The 21,357-nt window shown below is 42.4% G+C and overlaps 1 protein-coding gene across 1 annotated transcript; it reads left to right on the forward strand.

The window, feature by feature from the left end:
- Positions 1-2,825: 2,825 nt before the first annotated feature.
- On the forward strand, positions 2,826-21,141 carry LOC101476374 (artemin b). The gene is made up of 5 exons (XM_004542377.3): positions 2,826-3,297; positions 3,900-4,216; positions 16,021-16,082; positions 18,425-18,635; positions 18,958-21,141. The coding sequence occupies exons 2-5, from the start codon at positions 4,090-4,092 to the stop codon at positions 19,455-19,457; spliced, it is 900 nt and encodes a 299-aa protein (XP_004542434.2). The 5' UTR covers positions 2,826-3,297; positions 3,900-4,089; the 3' UTR covers positions 19,458-21,141.
- The last annotated feature ends 216 nt before the right edge of the window (positions 21,142-21,357 follow it).

A 21,357-nucleotide genomic window follows, 5' to 3' on the forward strand; every position in this document is an offset into this window, starting at 1 on the left:
AAGGCTTGGAACAGAGAGGCCACGACCTCTGAGCCTGAAATTCAAACTCCTCGTAAAAAGAAAGTTGGAGAGGGTGAAAACACCCATTCAGACACCCGTTTCTCTCTTCCCCTGCTCTATTTAGCTAATGCCGGGTCAGCTGAGATGAACATTCCCACACAGTGTCGTTTACCTTTGTCTGTGGATCGGACACACCTACAGGGCCTGTCATGCTCCTGTAATGCAGATGGATGTGTCTTCCTTTCCCGTCGGCATCTGAACTTGTCCTCTGCTGTGGCCCATTCTAGATCAGCTGAAAGTTGATACGTATTGGATTATGGATGGAAAGATGTATATGTATATATTTTAATGGATATTTTATTCTCAGAGGAAAATAAATATATATTATTAGTAGTATTTCCTGGCCCGATTCTTGATTATCCAAAGCAATAAACAAAACCTTGTGTGCATAGACGTTTGACTATTGATTGATTTGATTCCTTAGCTCATCCCTTCAGCTGTGCCTCGAGAGATAGAACTGAAGCCACTGACACTGTGAAGTTTCACCGCTGTTTACTCTGCGCACGCTCCATCCATCCATAATAGCAGCCCCAATCAAGCCACATGCCGACGCTTTGCTTTATGATTTGTTTGTATGAACAATGATACAACAAATCTGGTGGACGCCTGCAGGAATGCAGCTTTGAAATGCTGGGATGAGGCGGTAATTACTGGAGATTTATCAGCGCCGTGTGTACACTTGTTGAGCTAATGTGGAAACGGGGTGCTGTGCAATCTGCTGTTTTGCTGCTCTCCGAGCTTCATTGTGCTCTCTCTCTCTCTCACAGGTGTGGCCTGGGGGCTTTAAAGTCAGAGTATTGGAAGAGAGGAGTTCCCACTTGAAAAGTGAAAACAAATTTAAATGTGGGAAGAAGCCCAAGAAAAGAGAGTCACCTTTTGGATAAAGAAAGGACAAATGGGCGACAGGGGCAGTGACCTGTGCCTCCAGAAGAGACCAGAGAAACGTTGGAGAGAATACAAAAATATACTCCGAGTCTCCTTCACATGACAGCACTCTTCTCTCTCCCCTCTGTCTCCCAAAAAGTGATTTCCAATGCTTCTCTGTGTTTTCTATGTGTAATACCTTTGCTTATATTGCTAAGTAGACTGCAGTCAACAGGAATTAAGAAGGGATTATATATAAAATAAAGAAATGACCTGTTTTGCAAGTATCTCTATAACCTACATTACAATCAATCCAGTCCAATACCTCGATAGAACTGTTAGTTGCAATTTCTGCTTCCCTCTCGGCCAGATCTCTCTTAAAAAAAGACATTTTAATGTCAATGACACTTATTTTACCTGCATAAATAAAGGGTATATGAAATTGATGTCGCCAAATATTTATTCCAGCTGTTACCTTGTAATCGGAATGATCTTTCTTGCTCAAAATGGCTTGAAATTATAGGTCAACAAGCCATTTGCGGTAGTTCAAATACATGCAATCACTTTTTGCAGTAATTCAGTGCCTGCGTGTGTGTTTGTGTTTGTATGGCCTGGAAATGTGTGTGTTTTGCTTGCATGGGGTTTAACTGTAGGTGTACAAACAGTGTCATGCTGTAATTCCCTTTAACAATACTGAACAAGTTCATCGCCATAGCTCACAATGATGGATGATGTGGACACACTCGTTAGATTTGGATTTGTCGTGCCCTCTGCTCAAACTGCCACCTGCTTGCGGCCTCATTTGAAGTGGTGCCTGGCTCTACCAAGGAGGGAAACTTACATAATTTGGCAGATAGAGATGATATGTGTGAAAACTGCTTCAGGCATATTGAAGGAATCAAACAAAGTTCAGTTTTGACATCTCTAAACGCTTGTTTTGACATCTTTGATTCATCAGTAAGTCCCAAATATTCCAGAATTTTATGATCCTGGCGGGTCTACCTTTTCTCCTGTTGTTGCTGAGCTCATCTTTCTTATCTGATGGTACATTCCTGCATGTCAGGCACCTCAGCTGTGCGCTTTGTTGCCTTGTTGGTTGCTACTATTAATAGTACTTTGGCATAGACCAGGGAACCTCCCTGCATTTGTCTCTGCCTCAGCAGAGTGGGCCTGCAGAGGACAGCTATTTACCCAGTCTTTGTGCTCAGCGGGCCTCAGTGTTTGCCCTGCAGGGAGTGCCTCTGCTTGAGGGCCTTTTCGTGTGAATGTGGGTGGGTGGGTGGAGTGGGGTAACAGAGAAGAATGGGATAAACCCTATAGGATGGAGAAGGAGTGGGAAAGGTGCTTGATTTGGATTGCAGTGATCAGGGGTCTGGGGACTGTCACATGCCCATCCTTCAAATAACAAGCCCAGGCCAGGGTAGGACATTTAACATCTGAGGGCATGAGTGAGTGTGTGTACATAATGACGTCCCGTGGGTGCATGTGTGCATGGAAAGATGACAGAAGACTACAGAGGCACAAAGGGTCAGGGAAAGGACCCAACAAGGGATGCAGAAATAGTGCAGGGCCAAAGTCTTTCGGGCCGACCGTCATTTGGGGTCCCAAATGGATCACAACTCACCTATGCATGTCTCAGTGTGCGCATTCACGTGGGATATACTGAAATTCTCGACATTTATCAGTCCCGGTGTGTAAACAATGAAGGCCAAGAATCTTCCACTGGAACAGTTTTCTAGAAACGCTCCGTGTCCATCCCATATGACAGTCTCCCCCACTCTCCCTCCCTCCCTCCCTGCTCCCAGCGCAGGAACAAAAAGACATCTGAGCCATGCAGATGAGGAACAAAACTCCGAGCACTTTGTGCAGCCGCCACTGCGCTCCAGTTTCACAAAGTCTCTGACAGGGGGAGCGGCGCGCTGTTTTTACGCATAGCCTCCAGTCCAGCAGCCTATTGTAGACATTGTAAAGTAGCCGCGTAGTACATTTGTGGAGAGGACACAGCTCTGATAAATGGATACCTGAGTCCAGAGTAGAATAGCTTTTACCAAGAGAAAAAACAAGATATGCGCTTTTTGGAGACGCTGCGTAAATGCGTGACGCATGGACTTTTTTCTTTTTATTTTGACCGACAGAGGAGAGGTTTTCTCCGTTTTAACTTCAAATTTCAAATCAAATCAAATCAATCAAGCCAACAGATCCACAAAAAGAAGACAAAAGGGCTTTCCATGTGATTTTTTTTAACCAAACCGTGACCGCACAGTCTATTCCCGGACGTTTTGTCGTAAAAGAGACGCAAATCGTGCGTTGAAAACTTATTTAGTCATTAACCATAAGAGCTGTTTGGAGACAAGACCGAACAGGTTACTAGAGGTAAGAAGCGGAGAGTCATGCCTGGAAAAACTGGCTTCTTTTCATTAAACGCTGGTTTGACGTGTCAGCGGAGACGTAGTACAAGAAGCAGATTGAGGGCAAACATTTCTTGCACTTCTGACTGTTTGACCGACTCTCCTCGCTTTCTCTTTCTCCGTGTTGAATTGTTTGTGTCACCGCAAACAAACTCCCCGCTAATTAGATTTTATATAGGCAGTAACCTGCCAACACCAGTTAGCTGTAGAGTTTTATTTTCTTCGTCCTGGGTAGATGTAACCGCCTGCAAAATGTCTTTCTTGACAAGTCATTCGGTCTCGTATTTCAGACCAGAATATCGTTTCCTTTAGACAGCTTCAGATATTTTTGAGAGGGCTTGTAGAAACAAATATCTTGAAGTTTAAAAAATGTTGATTTTTTTTTCATCACAAATAATACAGAATAACAAAATAATGGTAACAAAAAGATGGGAAACTGCCCCATCCTTTGGTTATATTTAATTCATAGTTCAGTCAGACTTGAGAGCCATATAAAACACAATGAACTAACTTAACTCACTGGTTATTACTGTGTATTTACCATCCACTGTCTCTGTTCTTGTTCAGGGTGCTGAGGCTCTACAAGAAGGACTCCGGCCATAGAAAAAAAAGCATTTTTGGCCCCACATAAAGGAGGAGGAGGCGCTTCTTGCCTTGAAGCTGAGACGTTTTTAGATGGATTCTTTATGTCTGCTTCAGCACCGGAGCAGACGGTCTGCTCTGAACATTTGCAAGCCGTGACAGCACGTTACAAAACATGACGCATCGTAGCGTATGGATTGCCAAAAACATGAGCTGCTGCACCCAGCGCGGAAGAAGGAGAAGAAGAAGAAGCGGCTTCCCTGTCCTCTGCGGTGCGGAGCAGGACGCGCGCAGGACAGCTGGTAAGGCGCCATTCAGGGTCCGTGCAAAGTTGCTCGAGAAGTGATTTAAGACTTTGTCACAGCGGTTTAGAGTGATGGTGCTAATATCTTTATGCTTGCTGTAAAAGCAGACCGGGGCCTCTTGTCTTCGTGTTTGCTGTGACAACACTGAAATGATCGTTTGATGTTTGATTTGCTTTCACTTCAGCCGCTCTCAAACCTCCCCGCACGCACCTGCCAGCTGCTTTGGACTCCTCTGACTCTTAGGATCACTGTGACCTGGATTCAGAGCTGGGCTTCATTCACTGTTTATTGGGAGGGCATTAATGAAACGCAGTCTCGTAGGAGGGTAGTGGATGTGTTTGTTCCTGTGGTGCTTATAAAGTTAAGTTATATGAGTTATAGTCAGAAGTGTTTACAAGGTGCCAGAAGGGGAAGGGGGGCCTCGGAACTGCGGAAAAATATAAATCAAAGGTACTGTGGTTTTATAGGTGTGTGTGTATTCTCAAAGAGAGGACAGTGGCAGTCAGAAGTCCTCCAGTGTGATCCCTTCTGTGGTGGGCTGCAAATCTAAATATCAAAGTGCCGATTACACACATACAGAGAGAGAAACAGAGAGAGAGAGAGAGACTTACAGCTGCGTGTGTTCTCCTCCTTTCCAGAGGCTTTGAGGGGATCATGGCCAGATGAAGTCTTTAAGCTTCAGGTGTTGTGACATTCAGGGTATTTTGTGTTGATCACTCTGGCTTTACCGCTCTGTTACTGTTTCGGGATCTATTTCAACTTTAATCTGTATTCTTCTCGTTCCTTGCATTCAGACTTTCAGCATCCGGTGATTTCCCTCCTGAAATGTCAAGATTTGTCTGCTCAAAAACGTGATTATGGCTAACTGACTCACACATTTGTACATGAACTTTCATGCTTACACTCTGACTCAATGACCCTGTGACTCACACAGTCATATACATACAATGTCTCTCTCACACACACTCACACATGAGGCCCATTTGGAGGGAGGCAGGCCTCTGATGTTCAGAGCCACTGAGAGAGTCAGCAGTGTTTTCTCGATTTTTCTCGATGAATCTCTGTGTGTCCAGGCGCTTTGGCATCACCTGAGACTTGTCGCACGTCCCCAGCAGGCGTCGCCCGCTGAATTTCTGTAAAGCCTGTGAAAACTTGTCATGCCATTGAAGCGGCCTTGTTTTTACTTTACTCTGGATTGTTTCAAAATCTCCAGTTTGTTATCAGGAGGAACCTGAGGGTATGGCCTCGGCTTCAGGCATCTCACACTCGCCCGTCACGCTGCCACAGCTTTCACTTCCTCCAGTCAAAGGTCATGGGGGTCAGTGGCCCCGCTGAGGGTCAGGTACAGCCGGCCGGCATGCTCTCTTTTCCAGCAGCCTGCTGATGTGTGGTCTGGCTTGTTTTAACTGGCATGTGGCTTTGCAAGAGTTAGCGTGCCGTTTGTTGGTGTTACGGTGTTAACTCTTTCTTAATCTGACGCCAGCCGGGGTCGCAGAGGAGCCACTTAAACACTTATAATCAAAACTAAAACACGAGTTAATTTAAATAAAAGCATCCTCGTTGATAGACTTGGATCCGCTGTGACACTATTTGTCTTCCCCTCTGGTTTTATTACTCACTAAGCCTTCATCCGCAGGGCCTGATACCTCAGTTATTACGTGGTGTGTTTAATTTAATATTCTGGGACATATTGAGGATAAAAACACTCATATCTTCTTTTTTCCTTTAAAGCAAGATTGCATCTCTCAGATTTGCCAAAAAAAACATAACCTCTGCTTCTGCTGACAATCAAGTGGAATGAAGTGAGGAAAACAGCAGAAGGTAGGGGGAACATTCAGTCACTTCTGGAGGTTTAAAACAAAAACAAAAAGTCCCACAAAGTTTGGAGCAGAGTTGTTTTACGGGGGGACTTTAAACAAAGTAACCATAAATCTTATAAACTGATCATATTGACAATTTTAACATCACACATCTGTCTCACCAGGCAAAACCTGTTAACTTTAAAGCAGATGAGAACTCGACAATTCAGTACAAATAAATAATATTTACTAAATATTGATCATTAGAACAGCATCCATCAGAGCACAGAGGTTATTCTGAACATCCTGCTTCTCATAGGTTCATTTTGTTTGAAAATAAATCTTTCATTACAGCATGTGTGCTTTAAATCGAGCTGCTCAGATTAGAACGACTGATAGAAAACTGAACTCTTGTTTAACCTTCAGAATGGCATCATGAGGATGACGTAACACTGTTTGTTATCAAATTAATGATCGAATTGGTGAAAATTAACAGAATGATAATATTAATAATTAATCAGTAAAGTTTACTCACCAAGCCACTGACCTATCAGATGATCCGAATTTTTTGTATGCCTTCAAGTCGAAGGTTAAAAAGTGTCTCCAAATAAGAACTCACGTTGTACGTCTGTCGTGGGAATTTAAAAAGAAACGTGATCGCAAAGTAATTAAAGTGTGACCAAATACCTTTTATGCCTAATCGTCTGATAATGTGTGGCTGTATATTTCCTGGATTAGTCATATTGACAACACGAGAGATTAAAAAGCAGATAAAGCCTTGTGCTTTTAAGAATAGAAAAGCTGATTTCCATCACAAACAGTGAAACCTACTCATTGTTCACTGAGCACATTAATCTGACTGACTTCAGATTAAAGCATATGATTCATTTCACAGCAATACTGATGCAGTGCAACATTCAAGCAATACACCAGACCACAATCTTTCCAGATTAATGGACACCCGTCAGTAAAAGATGGATGCGTGCTCTGCGCAGGGAGGCTTGTCTTCGTCTGCGCCTCTGCTTCGGTGTGTGTAACGTTACTCTGGCTGTTTTGTCCCAGCACTAATGGAGAGAGCGCAGGGAGAGAGATTGATTATGCAACGTGAGGTGCCACAGGGCAACTTCAATCTGGAAGTGCTTAGAGTACGCAGCGAACCACAGTGATTCCTTCAGGGCAAATTGAAGGAGGCATGATCTGACATAAAGGAATTTCAATTTGTTAGATGTATTCCTTCAGACAAATGCTTCCCATGCTACTTCTGTTTTCTGTGTCCCTGCTTTTGTAGCGCTGGACAATCTCGTGTAACTACACAGGGGGAATTACTCCTTTCTGTGATCTTGGATTGTTTTCTTGTTGTCGAGCACTTTGGCTTTTTTTTTAAGTTCAAACACTTTAAATTATTTAGAACAAAGCAAAAGTTAATATGTTTGGAGCCGCTGATGAAACATAAAGTTTAACCTTTGTGCTTATCGTAAAATCTTCCTCTTAAAACAACTTTTTCTCTGAATACTGAAGAATGTTAACTAGCCCAGCGCCATGTTTGTGTCTCTGAGAGCGCTTTTTGATACAATAAGCTGTATTCTTCTGAAATTAGCAGGTCAGATTCATTAATCATAGCGTCTGAGGGCCGCTTTGAACTATCAGGCCAGGTCATTAGAGCCAGCCTGTCTGGGGTGGGAGAGGGTGACACGGAAACACTTTGGAGAGCGCTGGTTCAACCAGACCCAAGTCACACTAATAATGACCTGCGTGTGTGTGTGTGCGTGTGTGTGTGCGCGCGCACATGCGTGTGTATGTGTGAGAGAGAGAGAGAAAGAGAGGGAGTGTGTGTCACTTATAACCACTTCTCTGAGAGCTATTCTCAGGCACAGTGTGGGCTTAATTTGAAGAAATAACAACATGAGATTGGAACAAGAAAAGGTTGCAAGGGTGCAGGAGGGGGGGGGGGGGATTATGAGAGAAGAAATTTCAGTGTGGGTGTGTGCATTCGTGTGTGATTTGCACTGCCAGTTTTTCCTGGAAATATAAGCTTTACAGTGTTTTGGCGGGGGGGGGGGGGGGAGTTTATGACAAATGCATGTGCGCGTGTGCATGTGTGTTTTCTATCTATTCCTGTCCATCCCTCTGTGTTCTCCCCCGCTGTCCTTTCTGCGGCCTTTTAAGCGCTGCCGTCCTCACAAACACCGGAAAGTGAAATCCTATCCTCCGATCATCGCTCCAGCATAGCTAAAATGTGTTCCCATTTAAGGTGAGGCTCAACCAACGGCTCTCTGTGTGGCTTCCTTTTAAAACCAACTTAATCAGGCAGGAATTTGGGTTATTAGGGTCAGGGACACTGGGAAGCAGCTTTAGTGAGAAGCAAAGTGAAGGGAAGCGAGACGGTGAGGACACAGATGTGTCGCATCAGCTGTTGCTGTCTTTAACTCATGGGAAAGCAGGCGGTGCGCAGAGAAAGGTGGTGTCCCGTCTAATTTACCTGATCGGGTCACGAGAGGCTTACAGGTCTGATGCATTGTGGAATTCTGTGTGGATAATTAGCGATAACTACACTATAGCTAAACTTTCCAGTGACCCTGCACACTTAATCTTGTCTAGAGGCGGTGGTACTAAATTCCAGCTGATGTGGAAAAATCTAGAAGGTTTATATGCTCATTATACCGGAAACCTACTGAAAGCTTGTGTTTTTCTAGCTCTCCTGCTAATTTTAGCAAGGTATTCGCCACTTTAACATCTAAAATTTAGCAACAGATACAAGCAGTGTCAAACACAAGCTATCAGAAAAAATCACATAGATTTTGAATTACTCTATTATTGATTATTTTGGGCTGACTGGGAAACCAGTTGTGTGAACGACAAAGCAGTTGCCCCGATACTCAACAGATTTGGAGAAACATTAGCATTGATTCAGTTGTGTTTGTGTCCTGCAAAGTTAGCAACTAGAGGGTGAATTCATTGAAACAGTTTCTTCTAAAGTAGCAGACATTTCCTTCAGATGATGAGAACAAAACTGAACTAAAGTAAGAGTGAATGCTGGACATGTTCCCGCCACTTGCAAATGAAAAGCTTTATTGAGTGCAGTTAGCTTTAAAAAGCTAAAATAACCTCTCTGTTGCTTAGCTGAACTATCGAGCCTTCAGATCATTTTCTGAAGGTTTGTCACTGCGAATGAACCCTTTACACATCACATGCTGACGTCTGATCCCTTTTCACTACAAAAATATTGAGTAGTGTAGGATGTGACAACATTCGCCATAATTCATAGACTGGGACATGTGCAGCAGCAGATGATAATGGATCAAAACCTCATATCTCAGAGCCTTTTTGCAGCACATACAGATATCTGCAAACACTGATGATACATAATAAAATTATTGGGGTTTTTTTTTTTTGTTGTTTTTTTTCCTAACACCTCAGTAGGTATTACTATACTTCTGGCTCTTGGAGGCTTTAAACCAGTTTAAAAAATCAATGTGCTTTTTTCCCTCATAATGAAATGTAACTGACAGATTTATGCAAACATACAATCAACAGAAACATCAAACGCCCATTGTATGACGAATTTCTCAAAGAAGGTGTAATTAGTAAGGTCCATATAAGGCATGCAAGACATGTAAAAACAAATGGAAGAGTCTGATTTGCATTTCTGAAATTTCACACCGCTGCAATGTGGTCACTTTACATTTTTACTTGCTTAGTCATACAATACGTCTGATAATTTCCTCTCCGTTGGCTCTGTTACAGCCTCAGCTTTCTGCTTCATTGAGAACATGTTTCCATTCGTGGAGTCAGGTGGCTTTGGCCATTCAAACGACGACAGCGCTCTCTCTCTCTCTCTCTAACTCAGTTGCAATAAAGCCATCAGGGCTGCCGCTCAAGGTGAGCGCGCTGGTCATGGATGACACTTTTATGACCCGCAGAAAAATGCATTTTACCGTGCTTGTTGTGACCCAATGATCCCAGCACTTTGACAGTCTGCCATAACTCTTTCTGGCAACCTGACCCTAAATGTGTGAGGGCGTTAATCTAGAACTGTTCCACTTCAAACACATTGCTCCCCATGAAAAGTGCTTCATCCCACTTATCCCACCAAGAAACCATTAAACACTTTTTTTTCCTCTGGAGTTTCCTCGCCTCAGAGAAAGCTGCAGGGTCAGTGAAGTAAATCACTTATCACTCAGGTTTACTATTAGGCAGCCAATAAGTTTAACTCCAATAGGTATGTCTAATGAGGTCCAGGTTGTGGTGTTTAACTGCTCGAGTAAAGCATTTTCTTTTCCGTTCTTTACTTTTCGATCCAGATTAAAGCTCATTCTAGCAGTATCTCTTAAGTTCATGTGGCAAATATGTAAGCAAACAGCTGCCTGTTTACACATAATGTGATAAGACTTCTGTCCACGTGATGAATGTAGGAAGCAGGCCTATCAACTATCAAAGAAAATTACTGGTGGACTGAAATTAGAAACTGTCTATAGCAGCCGATTGGTCGCTGGGGCTGCAGAAATCATACATACACCAAAGGCTACTCTTTTTAAGTATATCAAATCATTTCATTAAATAACAATAGACTCTAAACCGTCCATTTTCTTCTGTTTGTCCAGCTCAGGGTTGCAGAGAGCTGGAACCTATGTAATGCAGAGTACACCCTGGTACAGGTTGCCCGTCTGCTGAAGGGCTACCACGGAGAGACAAACATTCACACTCGCAGTCACACATGCAGCCAATTTAGAATCATAAATTAACCCAAAAGATGCTGGAGGAAGCAGGCACAGGGAGAACATACAAACTCCAACCTGCAGATTCAAACCCAGGATCTTCTAGCTGTGAAGTGGCGGTGCTAAACCACTGTGCCGCCCATATCTGAAAGCTGTTACCTGTGTGAAAGACTGTCAGACACCTACGGGCTCAGATGTTGTCGCTCAGTTATAAAGATGAAGACATGTGGTGAGGTCATACGGATTCACTCCTCACCATCCTCTTCCGGGCACTGCGGTGTCCACACCTCTGATTATCCCGGCCTCCTCTGTGTGGCCTCAAGTATGTGTGCGTGTGTGGGAACTGTGAAAATTTAACAAAAATAGTTCGTGTTTCTGTGGCAGGGAAAGGATTACAAGAAAAGACCAACAGGCGGAGAGACTGTACGTGCACACATGTGTGTGTTTCGGGGGGACCTATCTGAACCGAGGCATGGGACCTGCTATCTGTTTCTCATTTTAGCGCCGTTCTGTGGTTTTCCAGCAGTGACAGGCCAAGGAGTGGAAACTGGCACTAACGAGCAATTACATCCTGCCTGCCTGCCAGGGATTATGGGATTACAGGCTGACCGGGCTTCAGTCTGCGCTCCCTTTCTGCACTCTCATTTTGTCATTCCCTTGCCTTCCTTGTGTTCGCGCTTATCTTTGCTTTCAGACCTCTCCCATTCAGTGGTTCAATTATCTTTTTCTCATTTTTCTTTCCCCTGGAAAGTAACCCATTGTCTATTTTTAATTCTCCTTACTCGTTTGTTCATTATTATCTCATTCTCCTTATCGCTCCTCCTCCTCTTCCTCCTCCTCCTAGCCTTTTCTCCTTTTGACTTCATGGCCCCCTCACATAGTTTAAACATGCTGTCGTTAACCGCTGAAGAGTGAAATTGGTTTAGTCGTAAAGGGGAAGAAAGGACACTTATCAAGAGCAAAATACATTTAATGTGCGTGAACTTTTAATAAGAAGGGTGAAAATGAGAAACAAAGGGTAGAGGGTGAGAGTCAGGAGAATGGCACGTTAATGTCTGAGTTTAAGCCGTAGCCCCAAATTACAAATTTGTCCCAGAAGACACAAGTTTTTACTGTTTAACGCCCTGGAGTGTTTTGTTTTGTGCAGATTAATGAAAAAAAAACCCCTGAAAATCCTGTCAACAGCATGTTACAAGCAAGATTAAAGTAAAGTTCACGCTGGTTAGATGCATATATCTGTGGAGCTTTGGGGCACAAGCTGGTATTATGCTACCTTTTCGAGGGGACCTCCCCAGATTTCTTGGTGTCTGGTAGTGATCAGGCGGCTCTCCTGGTGTTCAGCCTCTTTCTCCTCTTACAGGTGTCTTTTATTGAGCCAGCGGTGATTTACTGTACTCTTGTTTTTCTCCTCGCTCCTGCAATCAGGCACCGTGGTAGTGACAGGTTAAACCTGGAGGTCAGAACATTTTACCGGCGTTCACACAGCAGAAGAGAGAGCGACTCTAATAGGAAGTTATTATCGGCGTTTGGGTTTTGTGGGGAGACTAAACACCAGAGAGCTTGGAGCTTTTTTCTTTCTTCACAATAGTGAGAGGTTTATGGAGGCTCTGTGAGTAACGCTCAGGTCTGTAATAGTATACAGTGAACCCACAGATCACTGATCAGAAAAACATCTTGGTGAGTAATAGACGGGAAATCAATGTAATATTTATACGGCCTTACAAATGTACAGTATAGCTGCAGAAAAGTTCAGGGAAAAAAGAGTGTTTGAGACAAATGTGTGACAGATGTGTGAGGTATGTCACTAATGAGGCCGATTATGACTCAGCAAGTAGAACAGCAGATTCTGCACAATATGTTTAAATGAGGATGAAGGAGGGCCTAAATGATTCTTTGGGTTTTATTATCTTATAATATATATTATATTAACTTTTATCTTTCAGACAGAAAAGTGAAATCTAAAGAGAGACATTTTACTGACTAAGCTTATACAGTTGCTTTTTTTAAAAACAAAATTTAGATGCTGTGTTCCCCTAAATGAATCCCATATTGCACTCTTATATAATAGAAAAGCATGTTTCTGTGTTGCATCACTTTTGTGGTTTGTATGTTTTGATGCTCGTAAGATGAAGGCCCAAATTATCCCAAATTATTCCCTGCTTCAGTTCAGCATGCATTCTGTCCAGTTAACTGATGTTAGTTTTACACTTGGGTCCTCTTTTCTAGAAGCTGGTGTCTTTTCTTATATCTTAAATAAATATTCCCAGAACACAGTCCGCATCCACCCTGTGCAAGCACTTAAACACCATTTGGAGTAGCTATGCACTCCAGTCCTGTAAGCTCCGCGAGTATTAACTGGCTCTGTCTTCATGGGTTGCTCTCGCTTTTGGAGAGGTTGCCCACTTAACTAACTGTGAACAACAACCGCACCGCCGAGGAGCAACAACGTAAATGGAAGGTGACAAGAACTCTTTGCTGCAGACATGCAGGCTGATGGACAAACCAAAGCCTTTAATCAGCCAAACAAGGAAGAAACATATGCTTAGCTGTCTAAACACACACACACATATACTGTATATATCAGCAAGCTTGTGTCAGTCTGCAGCTCTTCAGGACCTTCAGTGGTGTGCTCTTTTTTATTTCCCCCTCTCTCCACCCCTCAACTCCTCCACCCATCTCTGAAAAGCCTGGAGGCGTCGGGCTGTAAACAGCTCCACAGAGCCAGCGTGAAATGAACCAGCAGACAGGCCCATGTAGACTCCCAGCTCATTGATCTAAAAAGGGGTAAACACTCCCAGCTGTGGCATTAGGGGTTGAGAATGGCACCTCTCCAGAGACTCGGTGAGGATCTGCAGCCCCGTGTCCCACTTCACACTGCTGTTAGTTTCTAAATCAGCTCAGAGACAGTCGGAGATACAGAGCCCAGGAGTTGGAACGCTTTGGCTTTATGTCGCAGCGGCGGCGTCTGTTTTTCTGGCTGAGTTACGATCAGTTTGTCTCTCAATGTCCTCTTGTTCCCTCGCCCAACCCTCAGTGTGTGTAACCTCACTTTGCCTGGACTGGATCACCACAGCTGGAACAAGCAGGATTGCATAAATGCACCAACAGGTCTTATCAGGACCTGTGATCCATAACCTTTTGTCAGTCTTCCATCTCACTGCACAGACAGAACTTCTTTGTGACTGTTAAATAAACATGGTGCGCTGCATATCGGCGAGATCTATAGAGACGTGAACGGTACACGCTGGAATACGCTACAGTGGGCGTGCAGTGTTGCTGTATGTAGTTCAGTGCCAAAGTTACACAAAGCCTCTCAGAGATGATAGATGTGGTTTCAAAGATGTTGGAGGTAATTGTGGGCAGAGTGCTGTTTCAGAAAAAAACATGTTCGTGTCACATTTAAACAAGTCAAGCATACATCGCTGAAGTAATTCATTTATTAGCAGGCAAGCGGGGAAATTTCATTTACAAATAGTCACAAAGCGAAAAAATGAATTTAAGCAGAAATACAAAAGAGACAAAGAAGGCAAAGACTAAATGAAAGTGAAAAGTGAAAGTTTGGTCTTTAGGCTTTTAAATAAAAATCCCTGATTTGGCATCTTGTAGACTAAGCATCACCTGATTATCTCATGCTTTTAACCTTAATTACCTCATGTTTTAACCTTGATTACATCATATTTTTTAACATTGATTACCTCATGTTTTTAACCCAGATTACATCACATTTCTAACCCCAATTACCTCATGTTTTTAACACTAGCCTTGGAATATACAGAAATCTCGATCCAACCTCAATATTAATTGAAATGTAATCAAAAATCAATCATACCTGCATTTTTTATGCTAATTAACCTCCTAGGACCTGTGGACATCACATTTTGGGTTATTTAGACTAAAATACTCAATTTGTCTCTACATGGGCCTGATATCCACTCACGAGGACATTATACTGCTACTGTTCTATCAAAATTTTAAACAAATATCCTCATATGTGGCGCTTATTTTTCTTAAAAACAAAAATAAGGTTAAAAAAAAATCTGGTAATTCTTTGTTTTTACATTCATCAGGTCCCAATAAGCCCAAATATCAAAGAGAAATTAAAAATTCATGTCGTGGAAGAGTTCGGGTCTTAGGAGGTTAATATAGTTCCTTGTTTTTCCATTCATCATCATTTATCTAATGTGGACAAAATGTTCCTGAAATTTGAACATAAACAATTCCTTGATAAATGGGCACCTGCTGACGAAGATCCTGTAATATGATCAAACGCTCCAGAATGGCTACTAATGGACCTTGTGATTACACAGTGTTGTTGATGGCTGTTTCTGAGATCAAGGATGAACACTCAATCTCAATCAACGCTCACGATATATTTGGGTTCTGGTCTAATATTTGGACAAAGAAATTGATTCCAAGATGCTCCACTGGACTTTCAGAGTGGCAGCTGAGGTGTGTATATATATATATATTTTATAGTTCATACATGCATGTTCCCAGTCCAAACACCAGCTAATCAAATTATTCACTTAACCTGTGAACTGGTTACCTTTAAAGCTTCCAAGCAGTGTGAGCCACTGTTTTGGTGTCCGGCTGCCTTTGTTGAGCATTTTAAAGATGTTTTTCTTAAGTACTAAAGCAATATAAAGAAGAAACACCTACAACTTTGTGATAGTCTGATCTTCTTTGAGTTCCCCTTTTGGGAGGCCACAGTTTAACCTGATGACCTCATGTTGCAGGCGCTCCGCAGCCAGCACAATCCTCCACACAGCACGTACTATATATAAACATCTGCATCCGTGACACTTCTTATCACCTGTCCTGCATCTCTGTGGTTTTTGTCTGGGACCTCCGTGAAGTGCTCTTGCCATGCCTGGTTCCCCCTGCTTGTACCTCTGCCACAGGAATAACCCTAAAGAATGCCTTTGACAAGTAAATTGCAGATACTGGCTTTTGTTGCCGGACTGGGGTTGTTTGCATGGATGTATGAACAGACAAGCCAACACTAGCCACAGTAACTGGCAGCATACACTAGTCTCTTACTGAAGCAGCAACCAAAACATTGTCCTCATGTACTGAGGACGTGATTTATGTGACATGTCGGCTTGCTCAGGGGCCCATGGGCCTGTTTTCTTTTACAGTATCTGGACAATTGTGAATGTATACACACCATATCGCCCGCATGTTGTCCCTTTAGTTTATGTTATCCTTTTCAAAGGAGTTCTAGGAGGAGGAAAGTTGAAGCCTTGTTCTTGTTCTTAAATTCCTCTGTCCCTCTCTTTCTTTCCAGGTGGGACCAGATGGAGGATTCGGAGGGCGGATAGACAAGACGTTACTTCTGCAAAGGGCAAGGTTTGTCTGCAGCAAGCACACTCATACTTACCTCTCCTCCAACTTCTGCCTGTTTTTCTCTTCACCTCCTTTCTGTTCTCCATCTTTTTCAAACTCACTTAAATGAAATCCTCCTCTGTACATATAAGCTCACCTTATAAGTTTTCAGTTTGACTGTGCAGACCACTATAAACCAGAGGAAGAGTTATGTGTGTGTATAAATTGTTAATGAAATCCATCCCCACCAGACTCAGAAATGAGCTTTTCATGAAGCCCTGTCAGCACCGAAGCTTTCGGTGCTAAATGATAAGCCAGCGGACGGAGCTTGATCCAAGGCGGAAATAAAGCACAGTTATTTGACTTAAATATCACTGAAGATGAAACAGGCTTGAGACAAAGCTGCCGCTGCAGCTCTTTTGAGGGGCTTATTAAAAACCTGTGTGTTTTAGAAGCTCTTCTGAGTAGAATCTTATTATCTTTATCAGTTTTATATCTGTAAAGCTCCCCGTCAGCTGAGTTTTGTGGTTAGGCAAATTATTCCTCTGGTGTTAACTGATATTTGTTTGTAATTACACTTCTCTGAAAACTCGCTGCCTTAGAAACCTTAGAACTACTCTACTTACCTTAATATGTCTTAATATGTCTTATACAATCTACATTAAAGAACTGTTATAGATAGATAGATAGATAGATAGATAGATAGATAGATAGATAGATAGATAGATAGATAGATAGATAGATAGATAGATAGATAGATAGATAGATAGATAGATAGATAGATAGATAGATAGATAGATAGATAGATAGATAGATAGATAGATAGATGGATGGATGGATGGATGGATGGATGGATGCATGCCAACCAGCTCAATATTTCTTAGTGCAGGAGGAAGAGAGCTCCAGAGCCGAGGAGCAGAGCGACTGAAGGCTCTGTTCCCCATAGTGATAAGGTGTGAGGGTGGAACAGTAAGATGAATAGCAGATGATGATCTGAGAAGGCGGGAAGCAGTGGTGATATGGAGCAGGTCACACAAATATGAAGGAGCAGATTTATGGATACACTTGTATGTAAGAAGTAAGATTTTAAAATTTATCCTGGCTTCTACAGGCAACCAGTGAAGCTGCTGAAGAACTGGAGTAATATGAGCTAGTTATGACCCGAGCTGCAGAATTTTGAAGAAGTTGGAGTTTATGAAGGGACCTTTTAGGGAGACCAAATAGGACAGAAATTACAGTAATCAATACGGGACGTAATAAGACTATGGAAAAGGATGGTAGCAGCATGGGAAGTGAGGAAGGGACGGAGTCGGTTAATATTACGTAAGTGGAAGTAAGCAGACCGGGTTATGTAATTAATGTGAGACTGGAATGAAAGCGTATTATCAAGTATGACACCCAAACTCTTAACCTGAGGGGAGGGAAGGGTAGGAGAATTTTCAATGTTAATGGAAAAGCTGTGGGATTTGGTTAAGATAGATGGTGTACAGCCTACACATCTAAATTATACAGTGTTTTGATCCTTTTTTTAAAAAAAAATCACCACTCACACTGTTTCTGAAGTTTTGCGTGACCTGATGTTGACACGGTTTAAACCAGGGGTGGGGAAACTCCAGCTCTCAATGGCCAGTGTCCTGCAGGTTTTAGATGTGTCCTTGATCCAACACAGCTGATTTAAATGGCTTCATTACCTCTTCAACATTTCTTGAAGTTCTCCAGAGGCCTGGTAATGAACTAGTCGTTTGATTCAGGTGTGTTGACCCAGGGTGAGATCTAAAACCCGCAGGAGTTCTCCACACCTGGTTTAAACATTTCCACGGTAACAGCGGCTTCCACAAGCAGAGATGTCACTTTTATGATTGTGGATGGAGTAGTTCTTTTCCACGCCATCACCATTAAAAATGTTTTTTGTTGAAATAAGGTTGATAAAACAGATTCGTGGTTTACAGGAGCACAGTCATTGTTTCGGTCTGCTTTGGATAGTCTCAACATTCTGGCTCAAAATCCCTATGGAGAATGTGTGGGACGTTTACTTTCAGAGGTACTGAGGGTACTGACAATTAGAGCCGAATTGTCTGTAAGTTGATATTATTATCAATCTATTGGTATCGGTATTTATATTGACTGACAAATGAAAATTAAACTGTAAATAACAGCTGGAAGAAGAACCTTCAACCATGTTATGAGGGTTCACCTTGCATAGTTTGTCCACCAGAGGGCACATTTTCCCTGCAAACACAACAACCAGCTGACCAGAGCGGAGGACTTTATTAACTATACATAACACATTTTAGGGAAATCTTTTTATGTGTTTGAAAGAGAATATATATCAAATAAGAACCAGCTGACATACTCTGTCTTCTTAGGTGCTGCTGTGGGTGCTCATTGCTTTGCTGCCTCTGGTGGAAGGAGCTCATATGAAAGGTGGTGCTGGTGTGGGATCAGACTCAGGCCACACTGTGGGCCTGCTGGGAAACCAGGAGGAGAGACAGCTTCCTGTGACGCTGCCTGAAATGGTGGAGGATAAGGAACAGAAAGAAGACAGTGACCCTTACTCTACTTGGCACCCTCTTTATGGTACTGAAGCTCTTTGGAAAGTGTTTTTGAGTGACTGATAACGCTAAAAAGCTCTCTCTATATATACATGTGCAGTCCATTTACTATATAAGTCATAGCACATAAGCTTTACTGAGCAGTACTAGAATGGAAAGATGGTTGAGAGAAGTCTGAGCCTGCTTTGTGTCTCAGGCCTTACAATACACTTACACGTGAAGTCATTTTATATTAAAATGCAGACGTGAGATTGTAGATTACTTAAGAAATATACCCCACTGCTCATAATTCTGTAAACTGGTGTTCACTCCCAGCCTACCATTTCCTTTCTTTCCTTCTCTTTCAGACCCTTTTGTAATGGATGAGGTGGATGACCATCCCAGCAGTCGCTGGGTAGGACGATCACCACGCTCCTCTGATCCCACAGAACCTCAGCCCAAGGGATCATCGAAGAAAAAGAAGAAGAAGAAAGAAAAGGAAGAAGAGACAGAAACAAGGAACAGAAAGGGTAAGGGGAGAAACGGACACCCGAAGCAGAGCAGCAGGCACTGCCGTGTGGAGAAGAAAGAGATGAGGGTTCGGGATCTAGGACTGGGATTTGATTCGGATGAAATCGTCCTTTTTAAGTTCTGTGTAGGCTCCTGCCAGGCCGAAAGAACAAACTATGACCTAGCACTGAAAGCACTGCTGGAGAATGGCTCGCTGCCTCGACGCACCGCCCGCAAGGTCAGCAGCCACCCCTGCTGCCGCCCCGACCGCTACGAGCCAGTATCGTTCATGGATGCCAAGACCACGTGGAGAACCATCCAATCGCTCTCTGCCGCCAGCTGCATGTGCATGGGCTGAATGATGAGTACAAACAGATAAGTGCCCAGGATGGATAAAGCTGAAGAGCCTCTGGCTGGATAGTGTGTGTGTCTGTGTGTGTGTGAGGCCCCGTGTTTAGGATTTGGCCATATGGGGGCACTGTCTCACACAGAAACAGAAAAGAAGAAGAAAAAGAGGCCACTTGTTTGCCTCCCTGATACATTTCCTGCTGAGAAGGAAGTGGGCTGGCCGCAGCTGGACATTAAGGGCCAAGGTCAAAATCAAGAGACTGAGGGGGAGGTCATTAGGGAAGCCCAGTCTGGATACTGTTCCCTCATTAAAGGGTGAATTCTTTTTAACTGAATAACCGGTAATTAATGCAGGATACTAAAGCCTGGTTATTATACACAGAGACCTTCTTCATGTGTTTGATTTCATTTGGGCGAGACCTGAAGGCTGAAGCTCAAGCGATGTAAAGAAAATTTACAGTTAAAGGACGCTTTGTTTCCATTCAGACCATTCATGCTCGGTGAGAACAGGTGTTTCCACAAGATTCGTTCTCTTCCCGCACACAGACAGGGACATTACATTGTGTCTTCTCTATGTTCAGGTGAACTCAGCCAGATGGATGCCATGCATCTTCATGTATTACTGTATAAAAGTAAAGTATATTTATTTTGGATAAATTATTATTTATTTATTATGGCTTCATATGAGAGCTGTTTTTATGAACTCTATTGTAGATAATATCTATTTATTGCCAAGATTCACTTTTCATGTCGACAGTTACTTGTGCTCGCATACAGTACATTTTTTTTCTTTTCCAGATGCTGATTTTCACACTTACCCAGCACAGAAAGTCAAACTTTGGCTAAACAGTTTCTTCTAGGCAGAAGTAGATTGGATTTCTAAAATCTGGTTATTGATATTTTTTTCTATTGAGCAAAACAATATCCAAGAGGTCAAATTCTTATTTACTTTTCATCCCAGACTAACAGATATTGGGCAAAAATGGACCAACATTGAAACAATGTGGAAGAACTGATAAATATTGAATTTTGTTTACTTTGAGAGCATCTAACATAATTGAGTCTGGTGAGATATCTGTGTTTGTGGTCACCTTTGTGCTGGAAATAGTCATTTAAACTTTAATACATACTGCATTGTATGTACAGTGTGTAGTGAAGAGGATCAATTATGGTTTTCCTTTGCTGTTACATTGGTGGATGCTCTGTTTTAAACACTAAATACTGAGGTTATTGTATGAACAACTAATCCCAGTGAGCCAAACACTCAACTTCAGACAGTTTCTCGATGTGTCTTCAGAATAACCCCAGCCTTGATGACTGACATCAGCCTTTGACCAAGTAACATACTTACCAGTGGCCATGTTTTGTGTCCTATCAGTCCCAGCAATTTTGTGCTGACTAAATGCTCTAAGATATGAACTGAAAGTTATGTTTTACAATGCAATAACTTTGTTTGATTTTTTTTTTTTTACCAGCTATCAGTTAAATTGTTACCGACCCAGAATTTTAGAACTCGTGCATCCCTAATCTAGACGACAAGACCTTGAAGGTGATTTTTAGTTCTCATTCATACTCTCACTATGTCGCTCTGTCCTTATTATTATTATTATTATTGTTATTATGATGATTATAAAGCTTCCTTTATTTTTGTATGTTATTATCCTCTAAGGGAATAAAGTTTTTTTTATAATATACATCATGTTAGTACACCTATTATTCAGACTATTCTGTCCAGTTATCTGTGCAACAGTTACTGGTGTGAACTAACACCACAACTTAATTTGCCGATGAATTATCCTGTAGCGCCACCTGCTGGACTAGAATCTAAAGCGAACTGCAATGCTCGTTTTGACGCGAGAGGAACTTGCTGTCCTGCCACCTGTCTGCTGCCAGCTGGTGATGTCTGCTTT

This window comes from Maylandia zebra, linkage group LG18, assembly GCF_041146795.1.
Source record: "Maylandia zebra isolate NMK-2024a linkage group LG18, Mzebra_GT3a, whole genome shotgun sequence".
In the NCBI taxonomy this organism is placed as follows: Eukaryota; Metazoa; Chordata; class Actinopteri; order Cichliformes; family Cichlidae; genus Maylandia; species Maylandia zebra.